Consider the following 21,510-nt stretch of genomic DNA (forward strand, 5'->3'; position numbering starts at 1 on the left):
CATGCTTGAAACCACAAAAGCAACACTGCATCTTCTAGCCCTTTCTCAGCATGGCACGCAAAAGCTTGACCCATCTTTACCACCCTTGATACTGAAGCCAAGGGTATCTCTTTCACCTGCTTCTCCCAGTTGGCTTGCTTCTAACATACATCATATGACCCTCTGAGGACTGTAATTCCCAGAATATCCATACTTACTGTACAGCACAGGCAACGAGAAAAGGAAACCACCATTGGAAAACCACTCACTTTTCCCATAGAGCTGGCTATTCTCTTAATAACGCAACACACATACGCAGGGATGCGGGGAGCCAAGCTGCTCGCTCCTGCTGGCTCTGCACTCAGATGAACTGCAAGACAACATGACTCAGCCCCAGACAGCTACCAAGCACAACTCACAGATCATAGCTCTTGGCAGCGTGCAGAATATGAAGAGAATGACATAACAATCGAGAAAAAGAACCAAATTTTTAACAAGTGCAGAAAAATACATCAGATCCTCTGCTTTATCCACAACCAAACGAGACAGCAAAAGAGTAAGCAGTCATTACCAGCCTAATCTCACACAAGGTGAGTGCCAAACAAAAAAAAAACCCCCCAAAAAAAAGATAGAGACAGCTGCCAGAGAAGAGTTTTAAACCAACATTTGAAACAACACAGGGAAGAAAACAATTTACGGAGCCTACAGTGAAATGAGAAGCTTCCAACCCACTTAAGGCAAGTACCCGCCACTTCATATTTTAAAGCTACAGAGGAATGATGACCTTTGAGGAAGACACCACTGATATGACTTTATTGTTGTATGCTTGCCCAGAGGAGTAACTTGACACATTTTAAATCAATGGGAAGATACCTGCACTAAAAATACCTGTAAACAGTGACAGAAATAAAAGGGTCACTGAAATACTCTACGATTTCTTTCTATTGTTTTTCCCGACTCCTGTTTTATTAAAAGCCAACCCCCAGAAAAATTAGGAAAAAATTTAAGAAAAAGGGAAAACAAATTAAAAAAAAATTCTTTAGACAGGGAACTCCTACTATGGAAAACACATGTCAATATCACAAAACACAGAACTTAAAAACACTCCTCTAATACAACTGTCTTCAGAAAAGAGCCTCACCGTTTTTAAAGTGTTGTATTTTCCTTTCCTTGCATGGTAATTAATTAGAAGATTAACATTTGCAAAGCATAATTACTCCCTGGAACATCTTCAAAAGACTTTGAAGTCAAATGTCTCGTAGCCTATGCAGGCAAGCCTTGCTCTTTCCTCTCCGGCACTCAAAGGCAATATACAAATCTGAGGGGAACGCCTGCCCTAAAATTAAAGCATAACAGATTAATCAGTTGGGTTTTATTTACCATATCCCCCCCCCCCCCCCCCCCCCCGGAAAAAGCTCATAGCAAAGTAAAAAAGTAAATATACATACAGGGGCATTTCTTACTAGAAAGTGTTTAGGTATTCCCTCACTACCCTTCAAAGCGGCTGCGGAGCCTCAGCCCTCACACCCCGCACCCGCTTCCACAGCGGGGAGTGACAACGCACCTCAGCCCTCTCACAAAGCAAGGGAAGAAACCAGACCTACAAAAGGAAAAGAAGTTCCTGTTCTTTGTGGCCACAAAAAAACCCCAACCCAAAACAAAATAAAAAACCTCAACAAACTCCCTAAAAGGCACGAAGGAGAAGCGTAAAGGCAGAACCCTCGAAAAGGTGGCAATAACTACTGTGGATTTGTAACACCAAGCGCTCCAGCAGGCTCCACCACAACTTCACCAGAGCGGGGAGGGAGGAAGGAGGGAGGGGCACCCCGCCGCAGCCCCAGGCCGCATCGCTAGCCACAGGAACCCTTCCGGCCAGGGGCAATCCCGAGGTCGCCGGCCCCTCTGTCCTCTCAACCCCGCCAAAAGGCCTCATGCCACCCCCTCAACGCCTAAGCAGACGGGCAAGTGTGAGGAGGCGGGACCGGAAGCTCCACCTCTCTCCCTCCTGGCTCAGGCATTGGTCAGTTCTCCGATCACTCCCAGCACAGCCAAGTCCCCTCCTTCCCGCCTCCTCCCCGTGCCAGAAGCCTTCTCCCCGCCCGCCACCCCGCCCACCTTCCTATCTCCGCTCCCACTTGCTGGTGTACACATCAATCCAATTAAATTCCATATTCTGATTGGCTATCTTCAGGCCGTGGTTCCCGCCTACGAGAAGGGGGCTTGCCGCCCGCCCTCCTGCCGGCGCGCATGCGCGGGGCCGAGCGCTGCCCTGGGGGTGGGCATGTACCGGGGAGCGGGGCCGCCGCCGCCGGGGAGCCAGCCTCACTTTCTAGGAGTGAGGGGAGACCACAGCCTGCCGGGGGCTGCGAGCGGGGCGGCGGACAGGCCCGTGCGTGTGCGTCTCTTCTCTCTCTCGCGTGTGTCTGTCGGACGCGCTCCCCACACACCCACCGGGCGGGCAGGGCGATGCGGGCGGCGGGGCAGCAGCTCCCCGTACTGCCCTACGGGGCAGCGGCCGCCCGGCAGCGGAGCGGCGGCGGCGCAGGGCACAGCCCCGCGGGGCCGTGGGTGCGTGCGGGGAGCCGGCGCGGCGGCCGGGACGGGGTGCGGGACGCGCTCCACCCGCCTGCCGGGGCAGCGGAGCCGCCGGAGGGCGGAGAGCCTCGTCCGACCAGGCGCTTCGCTTGCGCCGCGCTCCGCCGCCTCGGGCTGAGGAAGCGGCCCCGCGGGGGGCTGAGGAGCCTCCCCCTCGCCGCCCGCCTCAGCCCGTCCTCGGCGGCTCTCGGCCCGGGACCGCGCCGTACCGATCCGTACGTATGTGCGCGGCGGGAGCGCGGCCCCCGGCCCGCGGGCTCCTGCTGCGCCTCCTGCCCCCGTCCCCTCATCCCTTTTGTTGTGCGGCGAGGGGCACGGCCCCGCTGCCCGCCGGTGCGGCCGCCCGGGTGGAGGGGTGGGCCGGGCCCTGGGGCGAGGGTGGGTTCCTCTGCGCCCCTCGGCGCTGCCGGTGAACGCGGGACGGCTCTGCCCGCGCCCGGCTCGGGCCAGGTGGGGCTGCGCTGGTGTGTCACGCAAAGTGGCAGCTAGAGGTGCCCGGGCCTGCGCTGCCCTGCCCGGGGGCGGCCGGGCGCGGTGTGAGCCTGTCTCTGTCCCTGTGGCCAGCTCGGCTCCCAGATGGCCAATTCCCTCAACGGCCGGACCCCGCGCAAGGGACGGATCCTGGGCTTCATCGATGCCATTCAGGATGCTGTGGGCCCCCCCAAGCAGGCAGCTGCCGACCGCAGGACTGTGGAGAAGACCTGGAAGCTTATGGACAAAGTGGTGAGTGTCTGTGCGCCTCCGTGTATCCGCACGGTGAATAATGGGGCCATTTAACCGCGTACCCATGGGGGAACAGCGTCTTCCTGCAGCTCCGGCTGCTCGGCTCCCCTGCCTGGGGAAGCAAGGGGACTCGCGGTTTAGGTTATTTAAGCACCATTTGTCGTCTTTCCCCCCACTCCCCCCCCCCCTTTTTTTTTTCCCCTACGGCCTCTGGCTATGTTTTTTTTAATCTCGGTTTGTGGAGGGAAAACAAATGCGTTTGCCTTAGGCTATTGTTATTTTCAGATCCTTTAAAATGACTCAAACTTGAAGAGCTGTCCTAACGAAAAAGCTGCTTAACTTAGACTTGTAATCACATATTCTGTGTGCTTCGTGTTGGATCACATCGTTAGTCTGCGAACAAGACCTCTGAAGTATGAAACTTCAGTTAAGCTAATTGTTCTGTGAGACACGCTTGTGATGGCAATGAGGATATGTTTGTGCTTTTAGGAATGTGCGTGGGGACTTGGGGATGTCACTCTCATCAGTTTAGTAAACAGATTAGCATGGTACGCCTAACTTTTAACTGTGTTCTGCATTTTAATGATTTTTTTTAAGTACTACTTTTCTATATTTTTGAACCTAGAAATACACTCTACTGAAACTAATTTTTCAGAAAGTAGGGGGATAGACCATAGTTTTTTATATCTTATAGGTCTCTGCACCATCCCAGTACATTTTGTTTAGTATTGTACAAAACGACAGCTTGTATGATGACAGATTGGCTAGGAGAGTTCCTTACCAATGGTAGGAACAGTTTGATTATAACATGGGTGACTGTTCAGAAGATGTAGGCAGTTTGCTTTGTGTATGAGGTGATCCTTTCAAGAACTTTCTTTTGAAGCGGGTGGGGAGTTGGGATTGCTACCTGTTAGCCTTGGGTCTGTATGGCGAGGGAGTTAAGACTTTTTAACTCGGTGAGTTAGTGTAACTGTTGGCTTTCCCAGTGGCTCTTGTAACATGCGGATGTTTAACATTCCTTAAAGTTTCTAAGTAGTTATACTGCCATGGTAGAGATTATTTTATGTAATATACCTTGACAAGTGGTAATTTCAAAGTATTTGACTGAGTCCTCCTTGCATGCTGGCCTTTTTGATGCTCCAAGAATAAAATCTGTATTTCCATCCCAATTTCTGATGATAAACTTAAAATCCAGCCTTGATAGAAATGGGTATTGTCACAGAGGCTTTGTGGACATTTCCTTGTTGGCGATTGGGATGCTGTAAACTGAGCATCTTGTAATAAGAACTGCAAATGCTACTTGGAAGCAGATCTTCAGTAGAAGGAAGTTTTCAGCTTGGAAACCAGGAATCTTGTTTGTTGTTATTAAAGCCACGTGGGGAATGTATGGCTTCATTCCCCCGTGTCAGGCCATTTACAGATCTGTATGGTAAGGTTGTCCCCCTGATTGGTTAGTATATTGATGGTTACCAGAAAATCTTAACCCCACAGCCTGGACTTGTGGATTGCTTTTACTAGTGTAGGATTACTGTGTTTATCACAATTACAACAGAGCATCAGAACAGCCAGTAAGGCCCGTTCTGTAGAAGTCACTGGAAAGGCTGGACATTGCACTGTGCTTGCTTTCTCATTTTACTGGATAAGTGTCCTCAATTTGGATCTTTAATGTATCCTCTTTAAGCTGTTCTCAGTTAATCAAATTTTATTTCCAAATTATATTAAAGTATACCAGACAGGGTGATGTCATAGTGTGAGAATGCTGTAGCTTGCTGCTTGAGTTTTTAGCATTTGGTACTTATAGTGAAAGGATGTGTTTGAGCAAATTTAATATGTTGGCAAACAAACTTAAGTCTCTTAGCCTCATGCGGCAGTAGGCAGGGGAAGGTCATTTTCTCCTCTGTCTAGATCAAAACCAGGGATTAAAATCAGAAATAGAAACCTGCTCGATCCACTGTAGTTTCAAATCCCTTTTCTGGAGTGATTTCTGTGGTGGGTCACTGATCAACCTGGTGAAGGCAGCAGGCTCTGCATAGTCAGTGGGGTGCTGCCAATGGCAAGATTGTGGCTTGGAGGCCTATTTTGCTTCTTGTAATAACAGGCATTATCCTCATTTATTCTTTAACTGGAATAGCTGTGATAACCATCTTTTTTTGCAGTTGGTGAGGTAGCTGAAGTTTTCTGCCGTTCCAAAGATGTTAGGGAAAGGGAGAATAGAAACAAAAGCAGTTATGTTGACCAAAGGATGAAAAAAGAGAAGCCTTAAAAAATAGGGGCAGGGCTTACTGATTTCTGGTTTACATTCCTTCCTTAAAACTGCCAGTCTTTACCTTTCCTTCATTTCTTTCTGTAATTACCTCCTTTGGTGGATGAGATTTTCTGTATGAATTATTTGTTTTCAGCAACAAGGGATTAACCGATATTACAAATATTCCTACTCTCGAAGAAGTATACAGTGAGAGTGGTTTTATGGTGTATGTAAAATTCTGGCTGCTTAGATACCATGCAGGCTTCCCTGTATAGAGTTGGCTGTATGTCATGCTTTGGAATTGTTCAGATTTCATGGCAATGCTTGTTTTCTATGGGCTGATGCTTCAGCTGTTAGAACAGGCAGAAGGTCGCAGTTCTGCTTAAGTGTCATCTCTTTAAACTTCTGTTAACTGTTTTGAAAAAAAAAATCAAGGGTTTTGAAAGAGCTCTTCAGCAGGACAGGATGTTGGGTGCTCCTGGTTAGAGCCCTGTTTGTAAAAGTTAATGTAAACAACATACTTGCAGGGAATAACAATAATACAAATTATCTTGTTGTAAGTGATCAGTGAATGTGAATTGTTATCTGTTTGTATATCTTATACCTGCATCTTTCTTTTTATTTCATCCACTGGGATCTGTAATTTTTGAAGTTTACTGGTGTGTCTTTTTTTAAATATAAATTTGCAATACTAATTTCGTTATTAAAGGGACATCAATTGTTAGCATCAATGTCCAGTTTCTCTGCTGCTTTTCTCATGGGTAAGCAGTAGCTGTACCACTAAGAACCAAAAATACTTTTATTCCTTTGCAATGCAAAGAATAATATCCCTTTCATAGTTTGGAAGGCTAGCCCAGCTTTCCAGTTCTAGCATTGTATAAGCAAATTGACTGTGTATCTCCAAACTGCTAGCAAGCAAATTACTGTTTTTAAAACACTGTATGTGTTTTGGAAAGTTCATATCCTTTAAATACATAAAAAATAATATTGTTAGCAAATAACTCTTAAGTTTTCCTTTAAAGTATGTATAAATTACATGGGATTTTTTTTTTTTTTTCATGGGGTTCTAAACCTAATGGTTTAAAAACCTAGAAACTAGCCTTGCATTATTATCAGAGGATAATGGTTATCTTGAGAACAACTTTGGGAGAGAATGCCTATTATGTAAACATGGGAGCAGTTAATTTACTGCTCGGCCTATTTAGAGTTGGCAGTACCATTGTGCGCAGTTCACTATTGTGGGTCTCAAGCTGATAAAATTGTGACACATTCTGAACAGGATTTTTTAAAAACGGGAATATTTCAGCCACTTCCAATCACTTTTTCATACTCTTATGCATTGGGATTGAAAATAGCTATAATTTCTACTGTGAAGATTAACAATATTGTCTAAACTGTTTGGGTGCTCTGTCATGGCTCACCCAGTTGTTTGACTGTATCAGATTAGAGTGCGTCTCCAAAGATCACGGTGTTGACTTTGTAAGTAAAAGCTGTATTACCCCTGTAACTTAGTAATGTGGTTTTCTTTAAATTGACATTTGTCTGTATCCACTTTTTCCACAGCATCTAAATGAGTATACAGAGCACAGTAGTTGAAAATATGTGTGCGCTGCTATTCTTTGCAACACTTTTTGTAGTTGTTACATTAACGTGCAACCTTCCAAGTCAATTAAATGTCATTGTTTCACAGAGGATGTGGAAAAGACAATCATCAATCATTACAGTGGCATTCTTCAGTGTGCTACCTGGTCAAAGTCTATAGGAAGTTTTATGCCCTGCGTACGCTGTTTGTGGAAAAAGAATAAAAATTTAAACAGAGAAATGGAAGCTTCTCTTTTTCTGATCAGAAGAAAGTATAAATGACCCTCCAAAGTCAGCTGTCCTCGTGCATATGTGCCATCAGCGTTGTTATCAGGTTGTTCCTCCAGTGTGGAAACACAGCTCAGTTGCAGTCTGGCAGCTGTTGAACGAGCACGCACTGTATTCTCAGCTCAAACTAAAAAGTTTGGTGATTGCTCCCCTCTACTTGTATTTTGATGAGAAGGCTTCTTTCAGGAAGGAAGATATGATGCATTGCAGTTAAGGTAACTTCGGGTGGGAAGAAATGTATGATGAGGAAGCGTAATGTTCAGATTCATCTGTTTTCCCAGTTAGCCCCTCCCTGGTTAACTTCTTCAGATGAATTGCTGGTAGCACTGTGTTGTGGCTTTCTGGAGAACTGGTATGGTATCTTACTGCAGAGCTAGCTACCTTTATGCTGTCTGTGAAAGTGTTTTAGTACTTTGCCATTTTTTGGGCTGCATGGCAGAAGATACTTGTTCAGTAGACGGTTTTGAAGTTTAGTTTTGCAAGTGTGCAAGTGCTGCTGCTCTGATTGTTCTAGTCCATTCACTGCAGCTGAAAACTGTTTAGCGGATGTCCTACTCATTAGATACTTACTCTGTTCTAGCTGTGTTACTTTCCTTGTATTGTCTTTCACTAACGTTAGGTGTTTAAACAGATTGTGTTAGGGCTACCGTTATTACAATTGAACAAAAGTTCTTTTGTCAGACCAGTCCAGGGCTTTCAACTTTGTTTGCTTTAAAAAGTGAATAGAAGATAGTCTTCTGCAAGAAATTTGTTGTCTGTGTGCAGTAGGCATCCATTACTCTCATCTCTGAAGATGCTGTGAAGTAATGCCTTATAATTGAAGTCACATAATTAAAAAAAATATGTTATAACTAGTGGTATTTACTTTGTTTGGGGAGAGTTCAGAGGAGAGGAGGGAAGAGGGGTCTGGTTGGTTGTGGTTTTTTTTTCTCCATAGGCACTGGAGTAAAGTTGTCTGCAAGTTCCCGAGTTAATTTTTTCAAAATCTATTTCTGGTAGACTAGGGTAATGCCTTAGTTCTTCGCAATTAGAGCTGCACTCTATGGTTTCTGTGATTCTGGAGTAAATACCTGGATTTACCCTGAGTGAGGTACTGAAGGAGCTTAGCTTTGTCTCAGTTTACTTCAATGAGTGAGTGATTTCTTACGAAGTTGCTGACTGACTGCTTTTCATTTTTTAGACTGAATGCTTGCTAAATATATACTTGCTTACTTCCAGTCATAACAATACCGAAATCGCACAGTGATATGATTCATGTCCGCTCCTAAAGTGTTGGAGAGGGTTGTTTTGTGAAGTGCAATATGGAGGTCTTTATTTTGGGTTTTTTTGTTTTGTTGGTTTATTTTTCGTGTTTTGTTGTTTGTTTTTTTTTGTTTTGAGTTCTGTTTTCTTTTGAAGAAAGGTATGTGCGCCACTGCTGGGGCATTGGTAAATCTTTTGCGTCAGCAGATGTCATTTCTTATTGCTTACTTTTAATTGTGAACTGCTGTGGTACGTGTCAGGACATCCTGACTCTGGAAACCATATGGTTTACCAGACATCTCTTTACAAAGTTAACTTCCTTTGGACTGAAACTTTGTGTACTCTATAAAGCGAAGAAAGCCTTGAACTACTTTGCTGAATCACTGACTTAAACTAAATGTTAGCATTTTTTCAATAAGAAGGCGTAAGACTACTTGAGTTGTACTGCAAAAGAGTTCTTGTATGACTTTTTTAAAGGCTTCTTCTGGAGTTGAAGTTTCTAGTTGTCTGGAGTTGAAGGTTCTAGTTGTGTGCTCTATTTATCTCTGTAAATTCAGCAGAAGGTGAAGCTTTGTAAACCATGATGACCACAGGATCCTGTTTTCATGTGTGCATGACTGTATGTAGTGATGCTGGACTGAAGAACACTTACTAGAACATCTGAAAGAGAAACTAAACCTTCTTTATAAATGGATGTTCTTTTTGTATAGTTGAATGGAATGACTTGAAAATACACCAACCAGCACAAGCAATTTGCTTTTTCCTGGTTTTGTATTTTTAGTGTTATTTCTAATATATATGAAACTGCTTACATTCTGCTTGTTGGAACATCCTATTAAATAGATAGACTTCAGAAAGAGAATTAATTAATTGTTCATGATAATTAAGTTAGGATAAATAAACCATTCAAAATCATTGTAGCCTTCTCTGCTTGTGGTCTGTTCTCATTGCTGAATTTTTCTGTGAATGAGTACTTTTCCTCTTTTCAGCTGTTTGTTTCCCCCACCCCTAGGAGATTGTAACACCTAATCAGTGATACTGATTAATGTCATCTGTAGTTGGCTTTGGGAAGAATGTCAATCCTGTTTCAAGTTTTCACTAAACTAGAAATCAGAGAGAACAAAAGCTCAGATGAAAAATGTCTGTGTTTTCACTTCTGTCTTTGGGATTTGAGTTCTTCAAACTCTTCTACAAAAAGAAATTCACGTACGTCTCTGCAGGGATGATTTTCAGATCTGTCTACACATGTAAAATTCTTTGCTCATGTTTCTGGAATCTCCTTAAAGAATTCTGTCAGCTTAACTTGAGTGTAACTAAAAGAAAACGTTTAATCTCCTTCATAAGTCTCTCTTGTTAGTTCCTTTCTTGATCTTCTGGGGTGACACCATCATCCTGCCTTCACTCAGGCAACTCCTTTACTTGAACTGCTCTTTTAAGTTGTGGCTGAATCTTTCAGATCAAGCCATTCAGCTAAAGTGCTCTCAATCAGACCTTGCTATTTTGTATATCAGGCATCTGCAAACCCACAACTTGGACCATGTTGTCCCTTATCCTGACAACCTTCTCTTTATCATATGAAATATAACCAAGTTATGTTCAGTTTCAAAGTCTTGCTGCCTGCTCTTTGCAGTTATGGTTTGCGGTTCCAGACTTCATCACCTGATGAGATGTCCAAACATCTTTATATTTTACCTTTCTGTTTGTTTGTTTCCAGCTTCTTTCTCAATTTAGAAGGAATTCCTTTACGAGCCACTGAATTATTTTAGAGCTTGCCTTGAAACTTTGCTGTTTATACTAGAAATCCTTAGCTGCTGGTGCCCTCAACCACTCTAACATGTTGAAGTGTTATGCTCATGTATTCATATTTGTTTGCCTGCATCCATCTGCTATCTTTTTGTTTCCTACTGAGATTGTAAATTTTCCTGTGGGAAGGACTGTCTGTTCTGCAACACATCAGAAGGGTTCCTGATCCATTATGTGGTCTAGTAGGTGAAAGAATAAAAGAAATCAGTAAAGTAACAATGGATCAGTGAAATGAGGGGAGAGATTGCAAATGTCATGTTGTAAATACTGTTTTTTAATGGTGCTAACGTTTTTGTAATGCTTATGAGTTTGCACTGTTCTGTTGGTGCTAGACGTTTTTTTTCAAGAACTTGTTAGTTCTTGACTTTTGTCCGCTTGTCTGTCTTTGCTTTTTGAACTATGAACCCAGTTACCTAAATCTAATTGCCTGGCATGTGTTTGTGTGTATGTTTTAGAGGGGGGAAAAAAACAATTATCTGTTTGCTTTGCTCTTTGTGTTGCATGAAGGTATTAGTGGCTACAGTCCTAAGGCAGTGGATTTCACAATGGTGTAGATCTAGAATTTGAGGGAGGGGTCAGCAACAGCAATAGCAATACGGCTTTGAGTTCAGAGAGGTGCATGTTACAGGGTACAAGCTTGTTTCCCCCCTGCCCCCAAATGCTCAAGACTGCACCTTTCTGAAGTTGATATGTTAGTAGGAATAGTAATCTGCTTTCAGCAGTATTAAGATGTTTTTGCAGCCTCGTTAGTTCCCTCAAAAGACTGTCAAAGTCACTAATATATAATGTGGCAATCTCCACATGATACCTATAAAACTTTTTATACCACATGGCCTTGATTTTTTTCATAAGTATTTGCATATGTACAGCTGCACACACATGTGTAGAGTGTGTCCCTCTCAGTGTTTTAGCTGAGTGTGGATAGCTCGGTGCAGTAGCACTCCAAACCTACTCGTTAGTTTCGATCTCTTTTGCTTTCTAGACTAGAACATTACAGAACAACGAACTACCAGAGAATTTAGGTAGCCAGGAGATAGTTACTCTAACCTTGTATATGTACCGGAAACAAAAGCACTATCTTCCAGAAACCTTTTCAGTGCAGACTGGATTCAAATAAAGGTGTTCAATTCATCTGAGGCTTATTCTTTTAAGTAATACACATTATTCGATTATTTTTTGTGTCACTTAGGAACATGATGGTTCCAAGTCCATTAAGATGGTATCTTCTATTACAACTGTGAGCTGGAAGACATTAAGTTTATAATGTTTTGTATCCTGGTTTACAATATCTGTTCGTGAGCGACTTAATTTGTCTGTTGTGGCTAATAGCTTTTGAACCACTGGATTTGTTCAGACCATTTTCATTTGTGTAGACCTCTGAAACTTCAAATTCCTATAGGTTCTAAAGAGGTTATGTTGCTGGATAGAGAAAAAAGAGAGCCAGCAGATGACAAGATGGTTTATAGTCAGTTCTGAGTAGCCATTTAGACATCCATAGGGGACTTCACCTGAAGCAAACAGATCTGTATGAAACTACTGCTCTTGCCGTTAGTTGTGTACGTGTTTTGATAATACACTCCTTAGCATGTAGTAGGTGGGCAAAGACATTCTGCCTTTAAACACAAACCCCCAAACTATGCAAGTTGTTTCTTTTTATAGATGTGGCAGGATTAAGTTAAATTTTACATCCTTTAACATTAGAGACTATGTTGGAATTTCATGGAGTATGAATGAAATAGAATTTAAATTTTTGTGCTTGGAGGTTAAAGTAGTATGCTTACCACCTATTGTTTTTAAGATGTTCGATCAGTTTTTGCCCCAATTTATTTCTTGTCTTTTACATTCTCTTGTTTTTGCTTATAGGTAAGATTGTGCCAAAACCCAAAGCTTCAACTCAAAAACAGCCCACCTTACATACTTGACATTTTACCTGACACTTATCAACATTTGCGACTTATACTGAGTAAATATGATGACAACCAGAAACTTGCACAACTCAGTGAGAATGAGTATTTTAAAATCTACATTGACAGTCTGATGAAGAAATCTAAACGGGCTATAAGACTCTTCAAAGAAGGAAAGGAAAGAATGTATGAAGAGCAGTCACAGGACAGGTAAGTGAAATATTTAAATATAAAGTAGATTGTCTGGCCTGTCTGCATTCTTAACACTGTTCGTCTGCACCCATTCTGTTTTGACATCTTTAATTATTTAAAGAGCAGAAAACTTAGTGTTTGGATTCATTGACCCTGCAGGTCAGTTCAGTAATTTGCTGGATTTGTTCCATTGTATGCTCTTATCTGTCACTTTGTGACCTTTAAAACCAAGTGCATTTCCTTCATAAAACATTCATTTCATTGTAATTACTTATTCACAGAGCCTTACAATATGTACTTTTTCCTCTGGTAGAGAATGACTGTTACTTGGATTGAGCTTGACCTCCAGTTCCTAAACCTGTGGGAGCCATGATGGATATTGACTTAGAGCTTTCACAAGTCATGAAATGGAACAAAACAATATTCACATTTTTGAGACAGTGTGATGTTAGCATAAGGTGATGATAATGTTAGTTTGGTGCTGAGAAGCCTTTTCAGAAACCTAATGGATTCCTGATTTGCAGTTGTTCAGTTTGAATAACAGGGATTAATATCCACTTTATGTGTGCTCTTGATGGTGAGTGAAGAGGTTTTTAATACTTTATTACTCAATATTTTAAAAATAATATTTTAAGAACTTCTGCAAAATCTGCTCTTTTGTTTAGGGAAAGGGGTACTGCAGTGTTGTGGCAACTACTCTGCTATGTGCTATATCTTTACGTCTATTCAACTAAGAGATACAATGCTGTTTCCAAAGTCTTTCCTTTTTGAAGGAGATGGGGGAATTGGGAGATAGAGAGGAAAGGAAGATGGATTGAAGCCCTGCCGTTGTGTCTGCACCTGAGCTCAGAGACAGGGTTTTCAGTATACTTTTGGAGCTGGTAGAAAGTATTGGTATCACAGAATGGTTTGGGTTGGAAGGATGTTAAAGATCACCCAGCCCCCTGCCAGAGGCAGGGACCCCTTCCCCCAGCCCCGGCTGCTCCCAGCCCCGTCCAGCCTGGGCTTGGGCACTGCCAGGGATGGGGCACCCACAGCTGCTCCGGGCAGCCTGTGCCGGCACCTTGCCGCTCTTAGTAGGAACAGTGAAATGTCTACTTTGTTGTAAATGTTGCTGCTGTTACATTTGATGTATACATATGTTTCTTCCAGATCTTTATCTATGATTATAGCTGTTCCGCGTACTGTGGTAATCTCCTGTGCTTCATCGGGTGTCTGAAGCTTGCTTCATGTCTAAGGAACTTTTTTTCAAGTATGTAAAGACTGTCCAGTTGTGAACATACTTGAAGCAGTTTTCCTAAGAGGAACAAAATATGTTGTTATGACTATTTTAGTGATGAGGAAAGATCGTGATGAATGTTTTTTTGTCTTATGAATTCAGAGAATTCATAAGTATGTAAAGGAGTGTTTTCACTGTAGATGCATGCTTGCCAGAACCCCTGTAAGAATTGTTCAGCACTGAGCCTGTGGATTCTTTTTTTTTTTTTTTTTTGGTATCCCATTTGTTTTATGAACAGAAGTTGTGTGGCAAAGTAAGAAAGAACTTTGAAAGGGCAATTTGACATAAATAGTTGCATTTTGTAAACAGGTTTTATTTTGACTTCCCTATGTTGTATCAAACCCAGATTCACTTATGGTTTTGCTTAGTTTGCAATAAATTAAAGCCAGTTTCAGTGTCACTTTTTCAAAAACACTCTGCTTATACTCTGTACAGTTGGTCATTCAAACAGCGCCTTAGTAACTGTGTCTAGTTGCTGGAGTTGCTTTCCTCTTTCCAGCTACCCGCTTAATTTCCTGCATAAGGATAATGGTGGTGCTACAAGGATGTCTTTTGTGAAGAAACAGTTTTTGAAAAAGGTGCAGTTAGCATATATGCTGTCATTTGTTTGGGGCGTTCTTGTGAGATGATTGGAGAGGAGGGATTTTAAAACAAAACATAGTAATGAAGTCAACTGTATCACAATAACCAATTCAGGCTCTCTATATTTGTATTTCAAAAAGTGACAACTATAATAATTTGCTTGACTGATGGAGTTTGAAGTTTGAGGAAAGGAGTAAAATAGAAATATTTCTCCAGTGCTAAAATTCTTAGTTGTGTTTCCTGTACAAACTGCATACAAACAAACAAAAAAAGTGTCAGCGTTTTTGTTTCAGCAGTTCATGCCTCATGCCATTATCAGTTAAAGTGTACGTCTTTGACTTCAGTCTACCCTCTTTCATCTGCGGGTGATGTTTTTATCTGTATGGGTGTCCTAGTTTAAAGTTGAATGAAGGTATACTTGCTTGCTGAGCCTTATGACTAAGTACTTGTTTGCTCTGCAGCGCTTTAATATACTTAATCACGTGTAATTCTTGGTAAATTGGTAAAAGAAGCTGTAAATTTAATTTGTTTTTAGCTGCTTTGCTTCCAAATATGCCTGCATTAACCTAAGTATGTTATTTGTTAACATTATAATGCAAATGTAGGAGTGATCATTTAAACAAATCTTTATGAAGATGTTTCAAATATTACTGTCAAATTGAAGTGTAGTCAATTTAAAAAAAGGGCAAGCCAAAAGCCCCTCATGTTGACACCTGGCCAGTTTCTGTGGTTTTTAAATCTTACCTTTCTCTTTTTGTTTTCTGTTAGTGTCTCTGGTTTCTGGATAAAAGGTCATCGTGAAAAAGAGAAACTGGCTGCATTTAGAAGCATTCCTTATATATGTTTGGTATACTTTTAACCTATTAGGATTATTGAATAATCTTTTAACTTCTATAATGATGGTGCGTTTAGGAACCAATGACAGTACACGTGATTTGATTTGACTGATGACACCAAAATTAGTCTGTTGTGAAGAATTTGTCATGAACTTTAGTTGTCAAAGATCCTGTGGGTGAAACAAGATAGTGTGCCAGTCAGATCATGTACGAATGGCTGAAACAAAACACTGTGGCAGTGTTGCCCCCCTACCCTGTGCTCCATGTCAAGCACATATGCTAGCCATTAAAGAGTAGTTGGTGCCGTTATTCTGTACGCTGTAGGATGAATCTTGCTAAACGGAGAAAGTATGGTTTACAAGTTCGTTATATATGAATTGCATCTACCTTCTGGGTATGGTGTCTAGTATAAAATTATGTCCTCTCGTAGTCCTCTTGCTTAATGAGGTAGGAGATGATGTTCAATAAATACTGTAAACTGTACTAGATAGAGGCTGTACAGAAGTTTTCCTATATATGAAATAATTTAAAGATACTTCTTGTCACAGATTTTACCTTTTAAAGCTTTTTAACACAGAATTATTAAAACTAGTGGTTCAGGTACATGTACGCTTAAATCTTTCTATGTCTTTGAGGGTCTGAGTTTGTTTTTTTTTTTTCCCCTCACCTTTGTTGTTTATTGTATAGACTGAAGCTGGAAGGCATAATTTCTGTGAAGTCCAAACTTCCTTTTGTCTTGCTGCATTCCAGAAATAGGCATCCAGAAAAAATAAAAACTTTGCAGGCTGGCAGTTTGTTTCAGACAAATATGTGAGCCAGGTGTAGAAATCAATACCATAAGTTACAGTTACAAGACTAGAAAAGGAGTAAAGTGGCGGTGGAGGGATTACATTTGGATTCATTCAAGGTGCTGGACATGGTCTGCAGGGCTTACAGAACCTTTTCTTAGTAATGGAGATGTGTGAGCTTTCCTGTGCTTACCTGTAAATAGTGTCCTTGGAAGAATACGTGTTGAGATGGAACTTCTTTTAATATTGCATGCCTTCTGCTATATACTCTATATATGAGAAGAGGAAAGGTATAAACCCAGGGTGTATACTTATTTTTAATAATCTCTTAAACACTGCTTGGTTCAGCCAAAATTAGTTTGCCACTTGTTTTTAAGTGGCACTGCAGAAGTGGAAGAGGAAGATAAAATGAAAGATGGTTATATCTTAAATAGCGGGCAGTGCAGATTAAGATGGCAAGATGAGAGCTGAGGTGGCTTTGGGCTCGACGTAGAAAGAGGTGTGCATGTTGAGAAAGTCAGAGTCAAGGAGGTCCTTCAAGATGATTGCAGAACTACTCCTGTTCCTGTACAGAAAGTCTTGCTAAGTTCTCTTGTGTATCTGGCCATTTGATATCTTGATTCAATTCTCATATTTCTAGATTTTACAGCTTGATTAATTGTTTTGTTAGTGCAGAATTCCTATATTCTTTTAAGTCTTCTAGTGAGGTCTTATAGCTACGGTTCAAGTGGTAGATCAGATTCTCCTTTGTTACTGTTCAGGTTGGTTAGTGGGTTTATAAAGTGTTATGTTTCTCTTCCTTAAGTCTGTGTTGACAACCAAGGTCAGTTAAGGATCCTGAATCAAGTCCTTGAGCTGGCACGTTGAAGTACACAGCATTCTCAGTAGAGACCTTTTTACTGCTGAAATTTCTAGCCCATTCCCTCCTTATTCTGCAAGTACAAACTTGATAAGAAATTATAAGGGTTAGCATCAGGGTGGGCTTCAGTTACGTCAGCTGCAGTGCGGAAACAGCATCTTGTGTGCTTCTGTCCTGTGGCAAGAGGTAGTTTACCCTACTTCTTTGAATTGCCTTATCTTGTACCGCAGCCTCGCTGGTTTATTCACAGGAAGTTAAGAAGTTTATAACTTAGCTAGCTTTGTAACTTGTTTGTGTCTCCGGACAGAGATTTTGTTGATTGAGAGGAGGCTCAGGAAGAGCAAATTCTTAATTCAGGATGATTTTATTTGAACAAGTTAAGATTGTTTTGGCTGACAGCCAGAATGTACAGATGAAGAAAAGGATGTTAATGGCTGTTTTTGTAGAGCCAGTTCTGCCTATTGGTTAACATCACATAGGTAAACTCAGTAATTGTTGGATAGTAGGGATGGCAACCTTCACCAAAGTGGGTTAGATTTGTGAACTTGTGGGTGAAAGTTACTGGCTTCTAAGAGTCCTGTGACTTGTCTCATTTTCCAAGCATATCATGTGGTTTTTGGTCTTCAGTAAATTCTGAGCTGAGCAGTTAGGCTATACATACTGTCAGTCTGTTGTCTGGCATGATCTGTAAACCCCTACATTTATGCTATGTCAGCATGTTCTGAAGATCAAATATATTGACTGATTTATTCTAATCTTGCTGAATTTGAGGCAAAGGAATCTCATATTTGTCCTTTCCTCTCTTGTGTTTAATAACCATTTAGATGGTTCCTCCACTGGGTTTTTAGGAAAAAAAAGCTGCCGTGCTCTGCTTAAAAGGCTTGTGGAGTGTTGACTTGTTGCTTGAACTCCTGAGCTGTCCCTAGGAAAAAAGGACACTTTCCTCTTTTGGTGTGTAACCTGTGGCGTGGTAATTGGGAATAGAATGTGGCTACAATACATAGCCTCTAATAAAGGGGCTTCTTCTGAGGAAAAGAGAGTGCATGATGGATCGGATGGGCTAGTATGGGAGAAGGAAATGCAATGAGACTTTTCTTAAGGTTTTAGGTTATAGTGAGAATTTCCACCCTCTTCTCCCCTCCCTGTTCCTTAGATGTGATGTAAAACCAGATGTGAACCAAAACAGCTTCACAAAACCCTTTGGTGTACCTGAACCACATGAGCAATTTACTTCAGTGCAGATTTGGTGAAGCACAAGCCATTTGCTATTTTTGGCTCTAGTCTAAATTAAACAAGGAATGTTATACAAACACACCTTTCAGACAAAGAGATTCTTGTTGAAGAGGGCAGGTGAGAACATGTGGAGGTTACAAATGGTAGGGCAGTGTTATGACAGCTTGTTCTCAACATAAATGCAAACAGACTGTGTGACTGCAGTTGTTTTAAGGCACTATTTAAATTATTACATGTTTTTGATCATCCTCACTAGTTGGGGGAGGGTATTACCAAATGAGAACAAAGGAAGTATTAGTTCCAAAATAACTTAAAGGCAACTATTTAGTCAGATCATAGAGGAAGACAAGGATTTTAAAACCATAAAAGATCCTAAAGGAAAAAAAATGGCTTGTAAATTCTTATAATTGATTAAATTCTTGATTTGTATCTAGTTGGTAGAAGGGGAGTAATATGTGCACTTTTACTTTTTGCTCTGTTATAAAATCAGACAGCATTTTCTATGTTAGTGCAAGTTCTTTAAGACGTTTTGTTACAAATAATGTGGTGACAGTCACATCTGAGCAGAGCTCAGCTGGTTGTGAGGGAAGATACACAGTCTGATCTCGTTTCACTTTGTATAATCATTTATACCTCTGAAAAGTGTATATGATAATGTTGCCAAATTAAGATGCCATAATATTTATACCCACTTTCCGCAAGTGTGAAAGCTCTCAAAAGTCACAAAGTTAGGGGAATGGGTCCTGCAGGCTTTCCTTGTGTTATATATTAATTTTCTTTGTGATAAACCTAATGACAGTTCTACACGAGGATTATACAGTAAGACTGATGCAATGTCTATACTGACATGGTTTTCTACATTGTTCCGTTTCAGCTTTAGAAGGCAACGCAGGATGACAAAATGAGCTGGGAAGAACAGGTGGTTTTCTGAAAATACAGTGCTCTTGGTCAGAGAGGTCTGGAAATACTTTGTCTGACTTGGCAGTGAGGATGCTAGTACCCGTTTCTGCTTTGTAACAGCTCAGTTTCTCACATCCCTTCACCATAGTTGCCTGCGTGGTCTCCACAGGGAACAGCAATCTTGGCCTGCCTCCACAAGCACAGCTAACTCTATTTAGAGCTATGTTCTTGGGTATGATAATCCCAGCTGATCATATCAAGATAGCAACTTTAGGATCTTCTTGAAGAACAGACAGCACTGACTCCTGTATTTACCGTGTAGAAAGGAAGGCTCTTGTTGTAGACCTGAAGGGATCTTTGATGAAAGATCCCTTTCATATGTGTTCACTTTCATATGTGCAGTTGTTTTTTAGCAAAGTTGGTCTTTACTTTTCTATGTCAGAAGTATTCTATATTCAGTGATTAGGTATTTGTTTTAGGAGTTCAACACAAGCCTTCATGATGGCAGCTACTTACCGTGTGAGAAGAAACACAGAGAAAGCTCTTGGACGGTGTCCATTTTTATGAAATCTATATCTAAATATATAAGCAGATCTAACTTTAATTTCAGTTTATAAAAATAAATAGTTTCCTTTCCATGATGTTGTGTGGCATTGCTTTCTGTTAAAAATTAGAAACATGAAAACAAAAATCTGCCTTTATTCTATAAAGAAATGAAAAGCAATTTAGGAATAATCACATTCAAGTGGTGCACTTGCTGTTTCATTATAAAAGCTCTTTTGCCTGTCTTTGAAAGTAAAGTCAAGTCAGTTTTAAAAACAGATATGCAGCAGTGATAATCCTTTTATCCAAAGAATGTTTGATCAAAAATCAGGCTAGAAGACATGCTTGCTATATATATAAACCCACAGTAAAGAAAGTTTCACTAACCTGTAGAGAGCAGGAAATAACCTTAATCTGAAGTGGGTGAAATTATATGTTTTGATTAACGCAGCTGAAGTTTGAGTTCAGAACAAGGCAGAGAATGAGATATTGATGGAGATGATGATGGGTGGAACTATCCAGTTCCAGTCATTAAAATGTAGAGTGCAAGAAAGAGATAATTTTACGAAATTTTTAAAGTGTTTTGTGATCATTTGACATAAATAAGTTTCTCTTCCTGTGTTGTTCTTTGCTTCAATATTTAAAAAAGTTAACTTAAGTCACCTTTAAAATGGCACAAAAGAATATAATTATTTAGCAGTTTGCATACAGAGTACCTTCTGTGCTTGGGCTTTTTTTATCTGGCTGCATATTCTCAAGTTAACTTTAGTATTAGTATCTAATCTGTGAAGACAATTCATGCTCTAGGGTGAGGCACAGATTTAATATTGTTAATTGATATTGGAGGAACAAGGGTTTTTTGTTAAAAAAATAGGTTTGCTGTTGTCTGCACAAAACAGTTTTGCTACTGGTAAGATTAGTATGTTGGTGTGTTTCTTTTCTTTCATATTGTACAGTTCCAAATAGTTTAACAGCATGTTCTCTGAGAGCTAACCTAGCAATATCGTTTGCTTGATTTGAAAGAAAATGTTGTATAAAAGACTGCACAATTAATGCAACTATTAAAAAAAAAAAATTCAAACAGGAGAAATAGCACACAGAAAGGACTGACAGTAAATTGTGTGTGTAAAGAAGCACAGTTTAACACATGTAATGGAAACATTAACATCTTAAATGGAAAAAGAAACCTGTAAGTGATCCTATATGAGGAATAAAGCTTCCTGAGCAAGCAACTGGGTGACTGTCATCAGTATCTTGTTTGTAAGTATATGTAAATTAATAATAAATTTTGAGTTTTTCTGATAAAACTAAAGGATTTATTACTGAAAGGATTTTGTATTTCTCTCTAGCATATGATAAAACATTGCTCAGTTTCACCAGTTTGCTCAGATTTCGCATGTCAGAACTATAAAGCCTGTCCTGTTCTGTAATGGAAGATCTGTAATGGTTCATTACATTGTGTGATGTGAAATACATATTGAGGAATATATTGACTTTATACTTGCAAAGATCTTGACACTTAAGAAAACTGGTGAACAAATAATTAGTTATGTTTGTCCATTTCAGTAACACTTGATCATAATAATTATGACCTCACTGTTTTTCTGGTATGTCTGATACAAATGTAGGTTTAAATGTATTGCTTCCTGATGTGGTATAACACAGTGAACTGAAGGGGAAACATAAAAGTAGCAGATATGTAAGAAACATTTTTGGGGTATATGGTGAAAGATTATAACCAGTGGTTACACATTGATTGAGCTAAACCCAATTTCTGCGTGGGTAAGGTTGTTGTGGTCTCTCCATAAAAGGATCTATTATAAGGGGACTTTAGTATTTCATTTATTCTTGAATGGTCAGACAGCACAGATGTAATTTCAGTATAATATCTCATGCGTCGTATATATGGAGACTCCACTGGGAACTTGCACAGCCCAC

The 21,510-nt window shown here is 40.6% G+C and overlaps 1 protein-coding gene across 4 annotated transcripts in view; it reads left to right on the forward strand.

Annotated features, from left to right (window-relative positions):
• The first annotated feature begins 2,227 nt into the window (after nt 1-2,227).
• CBLB (Cbl proto-oncogene B) overlaps nt 2,228-21,510 on the forward strand; it is a 133,592-nt gene continuing 114,309 nt past the window's right edge. For 3 of the 4 annotated variants that reach the window (XM_056327676.1, XM_056327679.1, XM_056327680.1), the window contains exons 1-3: nt 2,228-2,374; nt 3,139-3,297; nt 12,320-12,570. In XM_056327676.1, coding sequence (XP_056183651.1) covers nt 2,261-2,374; nt 3,139-3,297; nt 12,320-12,570 — 524 coding nt within the window. In that variant the 5' untranslated portion in view covers nt 2,228-2,260. The remainder of the gene's footprint in view (nt 2,375-3,138; nt 3,298-12,319; nt 12,571-21,510) is intronic. The other variant, XM_056327677.1, reaches the window with a different exon arrangement.

The sequence above is a fragment of the Falco biarmicus genome, chromosome 2 (genome assembly GCF_023638135.1).
Source record: "Falco biarmicus isolate bFalBia1 chromosome 2, bFalBia1.pri, whole genome shotgun sequence".
Lineage (NCBI taxonomy): Eukaryota > Metazoa > Chordata > Aves > Falconiformes > Falconidae > Falco > Falco biarmicus.